This window comes from Parambassis ranga, chromosome 7, assembly GCF_900634625.1.
Source record: "Parambassis ranga chromosome 7, fParRan2.1, whole genome shotgun sequence".
In the NCBI taxonomy this organism is placed as follows: Eukaryota; Metazoa; Chordata; class Actinopteri; family Ambassidae; genus Parambassis; species Parambassis ranga.
The window spans coordinates 7,108,802-7,119,614 of NC_041028.1; the positions used below are offsets into that span (position 1 = coordinate 7,108,802).

The following is a 10,813-nucleotide window of genomic DNA, read 5'->3' on the forward strand; positions in this document are numbered from 1 at the left end:
ACATGTCCAATTAGCACAGAAACCCTGGCAATTCCAAAAGGTTCACATACCTTTCATGGTACTGAATTGATGATATTGATCATATGCTCAACCAGAAATGCAGATATTACACAATTCTAAAGCTATATTGAGATAATACCACGTTGCTGGATCCAGATTTACATGTTGTTTAAATCTTAAGATTAAATCCCCACATAGGAAAACATTTTATAAAAGAAACACTCATAGAACATACCGCCAGTATGTTACATTGATACAACACAATTACAATTACTTCTTAAAAAAAAAAAAGCTGGATCATGGGACATTTTGGCCTAATGTCCCATGGCCCTGGTAGAGTTCCCTTTATTCCCACTTATTAAGCAGTTATCTTTGGCTTCTTCCCTCTTTCTTGCACTTTCTCTGAAAAAAAACACAGCAATATTTCCAACATGGAGATTCTAAAAATAGATAGGATCCTTTTATACCTTAGGTGTGTTCGATGGTTTTTCAGGTCACAAAAAAAGTCTTTGTTGAACAAGGACAGGATAGTTTACAACTTCTACTGAAGCTGTAAACGAAAAATACTGAACACGTATGTCAAACATACAGTAGGTATAACAGTAAGATTATATGGCAAATTCATCCCTAACTGAACATTATAGAATTTAAGGCACTCCATTATAATACATAATGTGGAGCCAGTTAGACTGTCAGTAGTGGATAGCTCTTACCCGTGCTACTTATCGGAGCAATGCATAAATAGATTAGATCCATCATACATTTTAAATAAATGAATAAATAAATACAGTAGGGCTGCAATCTATAGACACTATGCACGAGACACTTAAAGGAAACTTGTGGTTGTTATTTTAATGCATTTCTGCATCCTTGGTCTTATTTATTTAGAAATGGCCATCATTCCTTTAGTATTCTTATTAATTTTGCAATTGTCTGTGGCATCTGTTGGTGCACATGCCAATCATTAATTAGGACAATACAAGGAATACTTAAATATTTAGAAACATTTTTAAAGATTCACTTAAAAGTTCAAGAATCCCACCAGGATTAATGGCCAAGACAATAAAAAAAAAACAAGACCAAAGATGAACAAAAATCTGTTGAACATACGTATAACAGTAAAGAGCTGTATTCTGTTTCTATGCAGCCTAAATGTCATAACATAAAGTAAACATGAAATATTGTGACATAAATTCCTGAACATGAATTCTTATAGTGTCACTTTCATGTTGGACACAGAAGAGGTAAATGTGGTACAAGTTATTTTTCATTATAAAACATAAGATACAGTGACTTCATCCCATTAGACAGACCAACAGTAAAGTGTTTTCTCCTTTCATATATCTTCCCTGCGATGTGGCAAAGTCTCTCGTTCTTTTCAACATTTATTTTCCTTTGTCACTCAGCCAGATGCCATTAGCTTTATTAAGTGAACTGCTGCTACCATGTTTGTTACATGCCTCAGCCTTCTTGGCTTGTTCAACAGCATCTGATAAGGGCAACTTGTCCTCTCCTTCTGTCTCTCTGTGGTAGAAATAGTTGAAGTTGGAAACAATGACAGGAACAGGAAGAGCAATGGTCAACACCCCTGCGATGGCACACAAGGTGCCCACTATCTTACCCCCCATTGTAATGGGACACATGTCTCCGTAGCCTACAGTGGTCATAGTGACCACAGCCCACCAGAAGCCATCCGGTATGCTGACGAACTGTGTGTTAGGATCGTCTACTTCAGCAAAGTAGATAGCGCTGGAAAAGAGGATGACTCCAATGAAGAGGAAGAAGATAAGCAAGCCAAGCTCACGCATGCTGGCCTTCAGAGTCTGTCCCAGGATCTGTAGCCCCTTGGAGTGACGTGACAGTTTGAAAATACGAAACACCCTGACCAGGCGGATGATGCGCAGAATGGCCAGAGACATGTTCTGTCCTGAGTTTTCCTGAGGTGTCGTGACCAATTCTGTAACCACAGTAACAAAATAAGGGATGATAGATATGATGTCAATGATGTTCATGAGGTTGTGGTAAAACTCCTTTTTGCTAGGGCAGACCAAAAATCGAACACACAGCTCAAAGAAGAACCAAGCAATGCAAGCAGTCTCTATGATGAAAAAGGGGTCTGAGAAAGTCGTGGGCTTTCCACCTGCTGAAGCCACAGTAGAGTAACCAATAGACTGATTGAACGGTTGTGCTGCTGTTGGGAGAACTGGATCAGATTCATCTCTGAATTCTGGCAGTGTTTCCATGCAGAAAATAATAATGGATATCACAATGACAAAGACAGATACAAGTGCTACACCTCGTGCTGCATTGGAGCTCTCTGGGTACTCAAACAGCAGCCAGAACTGCCTGTATATATCACTGTTAGGCAGAGGAATTTCAACGTCTTTTATGAATCCTTCATCTTCTCTAAACTGCTCCAAGGCCTCACTTCCAAGCTCATAGAATAAAATTTCATCAGCAAACACATCAATGGGAACGTTAGCAGGTCGTCGGATCTTACCCCCTGACTGGTAGTAATAAAGGATCCCATCAAAGCTGGGTCGGTTTCGATCAAAGAAGTACTCATTCCTCATTGGATCAAAGTAATCCATCCTCTTCAAAGGGTCTCCGAGAAGTGTGTCAGGAAACTGGTCTAATGTTTTAAGTTGTGTCTCGAAGCGAAGACCAGCAATATTTATGATCACTTTCTGGTCTCCATCATCAAGCCCTCGTTTATCTACGAACAGGTCCTCGCAGCACTCTTTAGCAAGCCTATTGAAAATTGTCTCACTCTCTTTAGTGCCCTCTGTGTTTAGCAGCAATTTCCAGTTAGAAAGTATGCTGGCGCAGCTGCTGCGCCCCTGTCTGCTTGGACTTGGCAATGTTGGAGACTGAGGAACTCCCAGTGTCTGTGTCTGTGGAATGGGGGAAGATGATGTGGATTCCCAAATGCAAGAGGGCACAGGGCTGTAGTGAGAGGGGGTAGTGGATATTTGAGGTGCTCGCAGAAGGTAGTTGCTGCTTGGGCTGTTGTGCTCAGGCGGTATGTCCACAGTGAGAGCTGTGGTCTCATCAGCATAGGTGTCCACTTCATCCTCAAGGCTCCCATCCAGTTCATCCAGGCTCTCAAAGTCTACTAGCGCCACCTCCATGGCTGTGGTTCAGCCAGCGCAAAGCCTTGGGAAACAATCACACTCAGACTGACAAGTGTGAGGCTCAGTCACCAGATTCAGCAGCAGCGTACCGGAGCATCCAATCTGCAGCAGGACTCACAGCAATAGGTCAAACTAAAAGACTCCTCTACTCTTATTTCCCTTAAAGACCTGTGGAGTTAGAGACAGAAAGAAAGAGAGAGTCAATGTGTGTCTGTTAATATGCAAGAGCTTGTTCTGTATCATGCAGCAAAAACAGACGTCTGAAAGGAAATATTCTATCATGATTTCTTGTTTGTTTGTGAAAAAAGACATGTAAGAGAAGAAGAAATTGGCAGCTAAAAGATGGAAAGAAGAGATCACAACAAAACTGAAATAAAGCAACTTGTTTCCACAGCCTGTTACTGTGGAGGCACTGCTATGAGTCATGTAACTGTGAAAGAGAAAGACAGCAGATATTAAACAAAAGAGCAACTAAGTGTTTGATGTAAGTGTAGATAGGGCATAATCTCTCACAAACACACATGACTGGTCAAGGAAAAAAGGACTGAAGGTGCGCACTCAGCGATCATCCTTATGCAGGTGGTAGGTAGAGAGGATAGTGCAGAGTAACTGGGGCTGTGCATACATTAGTGCATAATTAACTGGCTGTGCAGTGATAGCATGAACCCAGCTCCTTCTAGACATCAGGGCTCACATTTAAACAATTGCACTGTGCTACACTATGTCTTCTAACTGTGACACTTCTGTGACATATTTTGGTTCCCATTTGGCCTTTTGTGTTTTATTTACAGTACAAGACTTTCTGTGACTTTTCATAAAGATGAGATAAATCTAAAAGTAACCTGATCTGTGAGGCATTTTACAGCTTGTGTCTGAGCTTTTTGTGTGTTTGCGCACATACTGTACATGTGTGCAAGTGTGTGACTGAGTGCTGACGCCTGCAGATGTTTAATTAAAGACTCCACAGATGAGTCACCACCTAAAACCAGTGCCAGTGATACCAATCCCGCCGGGAGAAAGAGACAGAAGGACAGAAAGAGAGAGAAAGGGACAGAGAGGCAGAGAAAAAGAGCAAGGAGAGAGAGAGAATAAGGAGGATGACATGATAATTGGTGGGAAAATCGGATGTGGGTGGAAGGAGTGGGTGGGGTGCGGACAGAATGGCAAAAAAAGAAAGTGACAATGAGACAGAATGGGAGCTGAGAGGTGGGTAGATGGATAGACAGGATGATGAGAGGGGACCCCTCACAGAGAAAGAGGGGTGAATAGTCAAGCGAAGAAGCATAGACTGTGTCACATTCTGCAAGATATTTTAATTCATTTATTTCAATCATTCTTCTTTATATGTAAAATGATGAGTGTTTTCTTAAATCACATTCCTGGAGTAAAGTCATCTGACCTAGTCCGGACTTCCTTGTGACTCTGAAACTGAATCTTGGTCTACTTGGCTGTAGGTCAATACCTGGAAATCAATGATAGTGCTCTGGTTGACTAACTCCTAATGTTATTTTTCTCTAATAAACTCTCTTTTTGAGAGTGTAAAATATGAAAGAGTAACAAATTTGATCTACTCTCAGTCAAAATTGTTCTTTGGACCATTACTGTTAAAGGAAGAAACAAAGTTAAAAAAAACATCAACAAACAAACAAACAACACACATCTTACCTTTCACTGCAAAGAGGTTTGTACAATAAACAAACAAAAAAAAACAACAAAAAAATTGCCAAAGAAGAAAAGAATCCTTCTGCCACTGCTGCAGTGTTGTGCTGCCTTTGAATTTGGGATCACAATGACTAATCTATCATGGACTAGATTGGGTAACCTTATGCTAGAGTAGAAACTAGAGCTGTGGCAAAGGCCACATGCGTAAACATGTACGCACACACATGTGCACACACACGCAAACAAGCAGACGCACAAGCAATTGAAGTGCGTGGACTGTGGGAAGAATTCTATTCTGGAGTGCTCATTTGTATACAAATGTATGTGTGTGTGTGTAAGAGAGAGAGAGAGAGAGAGAGGGAGTATGTATATGTGAGTATGTGTTTTTGTGTAGCCATGTGTGTCGTGTGTCTCTCAGTCATCTAAGTGGGGTATACTCAATGCCTTCTAGACTAGAACGGTGTGATTAGATCCTCAGATTTCTCCATGCTTGACTCACTTACCATTAACACACAATTATATACACACACACACTGGTATCCATATCTGAGTTATTTACAGTTTCAGAATAAATAATAGATATCTAACAACTCCATTAACAAGTCCAACGCAGCAGGATAGACAGAACTACAAGACAGCAACATGGACAGGGGAACCAAAGCTCGCTCCCTCACCCCACACAGCCTTTCACTTTCAGCAGCTGCTTTATCATCCCTTCCTTCAACTATAAGCTATCATTAAGCTGCACACTCAGGTAACATGAATCTTTAATGTCTTTCTGCCTAATTAGTGTGTGTTCCATCATTACAGCAGGAAAAAAAAGCTCTTAAGGGGCCCTCAAGGTATTTTTGTGGCAAGCAAAGATGTTAAAGGAGATCACATGTCACGTTCCACAAAGCAACACGTCGAGACACCTGCCGTACCTCCCTGTCCTCACGCTGTAAAATATAATGGCACACAGAGGCATGTAAGGAAGCTACACCACTCTTCACAGCACCACACTTCACAGTTCCAGGAGTACGTGTGAACAACTACTGTGGAGAGTCATGTCAACAGTGTTTAATCAACACGTCGTGTTCCGTTTCATTTATTTCTAGCTCTGTTAATGTGAGATGTAATTAAACTTGTTTCATATTCTATAACTTGATTTGTCACAAAATTAATAAACAAATGCAAGAATGTACATTTGTTTTATTAGATGAGTGATTCATTGTGTTATTGCGTAAACATAAACACTTTTGAAGTGATGCTAACTATAATTATGGAGACAGAGTGATACGCTCTGCTGTTTTTGGAGACTGAATCAATAATGTAATAATACAAGAAAACTGTAAGACTTAGGTTAAGTATGACAAGTGAGGAAAAAGTGTTGTTTTGTTTGTCAGGTCATTTGTTGAGTTATGTGCTTTCTAATTTTTGTCCAATCAGCCTTGTGACTGTATTCCTCCATCTACCAGTCAAGTTAATGTTTACCATGCCTCCACTTTTTAAAGTGTGAGTAACAGCGTATTTAAAGAATTTTCAGGATACGTTAACTGCCACATTGTTATAAGGCACAGGCAGCAGATGATGGATAAAATGGTTACAAAGCAACCACTCAAACCACTGCACATTAAGCAGTTTTAAGGGCTTTTATCAACATCCTGTTTTGAGTGGTTTTACCATTTTTAATAGGTTGTCTTAGGGTTCAGAACGTAGTGTCTGTGTATGTGTAAATGCTTCGAACTGTGCACAAAAAACAGCATGACCTTGACTTGTGGCAGGACGGCGTAAAACAGAGGTGTCATGTGGGGCCCCTGCCAGCCCATGTTGGTATAACTATTCCTGCCATGCTAATAATACACAGGGAGTCATGGTGAGAGAATCCCATATAACAACTACAGCTACGCAGGCCTCGGCTTTGTTTGGGGAGGGGGGGGATCAGAAATCAGAAATACATGCTACGCTGAGCTGTACATTTTAGGCAGCGATCCTCTGTGACTTTATCACATGTGTGTAAACATGGACAGATGTTCGTGCTGATCTAGCTTAACTTCAAGCCAATCCTCTGCTGGCCAGTTGGCAAGAAACGCATGGAAATGTCCAATATTTAACTTAGAGAGCAAAACATGCCGTTGTATCATATATAAAAGCTATATTTACATTTATGTTAATTAATACACAATCTTTTTCCATATGGCTTCCTCAATACAACATAAACTAATTCAGGCAAAAGCAGAGGAAATAATAACAGTAAAAATAATAAGTAAAATTTACTGCTTGAGGTCACATTATGTCTTCTCCGCCTTTAAGAAACAAAACGACAGACAGGGAGGTCTGTGGGCCAGCACACTGCTACATCTTTTTCGTTACAGTAAGCCGCTGTTTACTCTTCTATAACATTTTCCAGTGAGACAAGCAGCTTCAGTCTTTCAAACTAAAACATAGAAAATAAAACCACCAGATTCTAGAAAGAGGTACAACAACTTCATTATAAAGTACATGAGTGAAGGTGCAATGCATGTCCTTGTACACTGCACTCCTGTGTAGCAGTGCAGGGTTTCTGGCTGTGTGAGGGCATTGGATGGTAGAGCTGGTATTTTTGGATCACAGTTTTGACCCTATTAAGCAGATTAATGCAGGCTGGGCAGCTCAGTGCTATAAGCCCAGGGATCTCTTCCGTCAGATCAACACAGATACTAGTGAGTCACAACAGATCGGCAGACACCGTGCCAAACATACATACACATACACTACCTTGGTATTTATCGGACAGTATGGAGACAAGCAAAATGCTTAAAACTATTAAAGAAAAACAAATAGTCTTTCTATAAACCCAACCAGAGGCAACACTTCATTTTTTTAAAGTCATACCCCGAGATAGCTCCTTTTCCATCAGTCAACATAATGCTGATGATTAACACATATGACAGATTGTAGTCATGACCATATCAATAAAAATGAAAACTACTGTCACTTCCTGATGACTACACACTCATTCAGGTGCTCATTCAGGCACTTAAATGAAAAAAGAAATTTCCATTAAGTGTAAAAAAAGTAATTCAGATTCTCTTTTGTCTATTACTATCAAAGAAAAATGAAGAAGGAAGAAAAGTTTTCCAAAGTGCACACACACATGCACAAACATGCATAGGTGCACTGTAAAGCAGACATTCAGGAAAAAAAAAACAGGCATTATCATTAAATGCACCTACTGTAGTTAAAAATCAAAATTTATATTCCACACAAACAAGGTTTAGACAGTAACACAGATGGCAACATATATTTGTAATTATCAAACTTCTATTATCCAAATAACAGATGTTTTAAATAACCTCATTCTGCTCTTGAGCTTTTAAATCACTCACTGAAATATGAATTAAAAAATTAGCATTTAGTAATGCAGTTCTGACAACCAGAGCCAAAATCTGTCTCTGATTAATTTGGTTAAAAATAACACAGAAATGATGCCTAATGAACTTTAGAGTGTGACCATACTGTATGCACTGTACAATATGTGTGTGTGCATGCAATTTTCAGTGTACTGAAAATAAGACATAATGCAAACTGCAAAGACACTCTATGGCATACACAAACTATAGGAAGGCCTGTCTTAAAATTATTATGAGAGAAACTGCTCAGCTCTGCCCACAGAGACCAGTCTGTATTAAACATAGGAGTGTTTAAAACTATTCACCAACACTCCACCTTTTCAGGCAATGTATCACAATATCACAATTTAAAGACAACAAAATATAACACCCTGACAAGCAGCACGAAATCATCTAAATGTTATTTTCCACCCATCCCTCCTACATGGAGCAGATTGGTAGTTTACGTGCAGTCCCCGTGAGGCATTCGTAAGATGGAAGCTGCTGATGTTGACATGGGTGTGTCTGTAGGCTTCAGGCCAATTCTCAGTGCACAGCAGCTGGGACCAAAATCCTCCTTTGGCTCTTTGACAAAACACACACACACACACACACACCCAAATCACTTCCTAATAAATAAGAAACTTCCTGTTGAGCATCTAAAAACAGACCATAGCAGGCATCTCTGGAGGCAATTATATGAGCTTAACAACAGAAAGTGCAGACTACTCCCAGTCATGCACATACATACATTTAAAACATTAGAGTAGAGTTTTATAATGAGCCATCTGACTTGCAATGTGAAATTATAACCTTATATTACTTGAGTTTTAATTGTAAATATGTACTGCTGGTTGTTTTATCTGGTTGGATAAACAGTCAGCCAAGTCAACTCTTGCTTCTTTTTTATAGTTTGACATAAAATCGGTGTGCCAGCATGTGTCTGTTCGTCACTTCTGTCCAAGCATGTGCAAAACAACAGGAACAACACATCCTCACACAAGACACAATGAAAAGATGGATCAATTGACAGGTAATCCATAAACACAACCAGGGAAATATAAGTGTGTCCCAGCTACTTGCTTTTTCAACAAACTTCTCCACCATTTTTGGCTTACACAATGTTTACATGCACAATAACCACGCAACAAGAAGGGAGCGTTAGCTTCATTAACACATGTCACAAAGACATAAAAGCTGTCCTCTGTCCTATCAAGCTGCCACACCTCCTCTCACAGCCACTGTTTCTGCCCTCCCCATCATCCAGCAGCAACAGGTTCTTTATTCCCAAAGCACAGCCAAGAGCGGAAACATCATCATTTCATTTTGCCTAAAAAGCGCTTAAAATGTATGCACAACATCCACCCTCCCACCATCTAACTCAGGTCACCTGCCTCCTCCTCCTCCTCCTCCTCCGCCCCCGCCTGGTATTTTTCCTCCATTGAGGATTAAGCCCGTCTCATTTACAGAAATATTACGTTATTTTCTAGAACCCTTTTTTGTGCCAGATCCAGACGGGGAAAATGTGACCATCTGGTCTGACTCTCTATTACATATCACTAATCTCAGGTGGCGTACAAACAAGAAACACACGCACGCACGCACACACACACACACACACACACACACAGACTCCCAAATGCACCAGTGAATCTGCACATCTGTTCATAAAAATGACCATATGACACACTCTTTTAAACAACAGACCTGTAACAAGTGACCCTGGTGTCATACTGTCCTAAAACATGCTCTGTCTCTCCTGGTTGAGTCATTGTAACTGGATGTATACAGTCCTACAGGAGTCTTGTATAACACAGAGACATGTAACAAAACACAACGGTGTTAGAAAACAGGGACTTGTGGAGCTCTCCATTTTCTTTCTTTTGTACTTGAGATAGTTCACTTTGTTTAATTATAATTAATGTTTAAAGAAACACACTAATCATTTAACCCTTTGTATAGCTGTTCAAACTCGTGATGCCGGACCTGCTTTCTGACTGCTGTAATGAGACAGAGAAACTGTTATTAAATGGCATGATGCTCTCATGTAAAAACAAAACGTGCATGTCTGACCGTGATGGAAGCTCCTGAACATTCTTGGGTTTCTCCTTTTCATATCTGATCTTATGGTCGTAGCAATAATCGATATAAAGCGCGACAGATGTTGCCGTTTACTGTGCGCATTTTGGCATCTGCAATAATGGGTTATATGCACATAATAAGATGAAACCTGCACATGTTGTCTGTGGTTCTACTGTGGCTGCGCGTCGCTCAAGTGTCGCGTCTGCGCAACAACTGGTTGAATTGGAATGGCAAGAGTAGAACCTGTGGAGCCTGATGAAACACGCTGTTCAAGGAGAGCAAAGTTTCCTACCTTCAGTGCTGTGACGATCCCGCAAACTTCCAGGTGTTTGTTGGGGGTGAAAGTTTGTAGCTCCGGGCCGAGCCGGAGGCATGGTTAGTGCGCACTGGATCGCCTGACCACAATGCGCTTCCTGTCGACCCCAGGCTGACCGTACCGACAGCAGGATCTGCCGAGGTGTCCACGCCAATCACCCAGGGGCCAGATGTGAGGGTGGTGATATAACAACAACATGATTACGTTTAATTTGGCCAATTCCCTAACCCTTTGGAAAATCACTGTTTTTCTTCGTACTCCGACCAAAG

The 10,813-nt window shown here is 40.6% G+C and overlaps 1 protein-coding gene across 1 annotated transcript; it reads right to left on the reverse strand.

Annotated features, from left to right (window-relative positions):
• Positions 1-1,258: 1,258 nt before the first annotated feature.
• Positions 1,259-10,813, reverse strand: kcna10a (potassium voltage-gated channel, shaker-related subfamily, member 10a). Its single transcript, XM_028410491.1, has 2 exons — positions 10,521-10,813; positions 1,259-3,302 (listed from the first exon to the last, which is right to left on the reverse strand). Exon 2 carries the CDS (start codon positions 3,129-3,131, stop codon positions 1,386-1,388), a length of 1,746 nt encoding a protein of 581 aa, XP_028266292.1. The 5' UTR covers positions 3,132-3,302; positions 10,521-10,813; the 3' UTR covers positions 1,259-1,385.

What these genes read in the sequence shown, in the direction of transcription:
- kcna10a (XM_028410491.1), bottom strand. Translation starts at nt 3,131, where the DNA reads ATGGAGGTGGCGCTAGTAGACTTTGAGAGCCTGGATGAACTGGATGGG.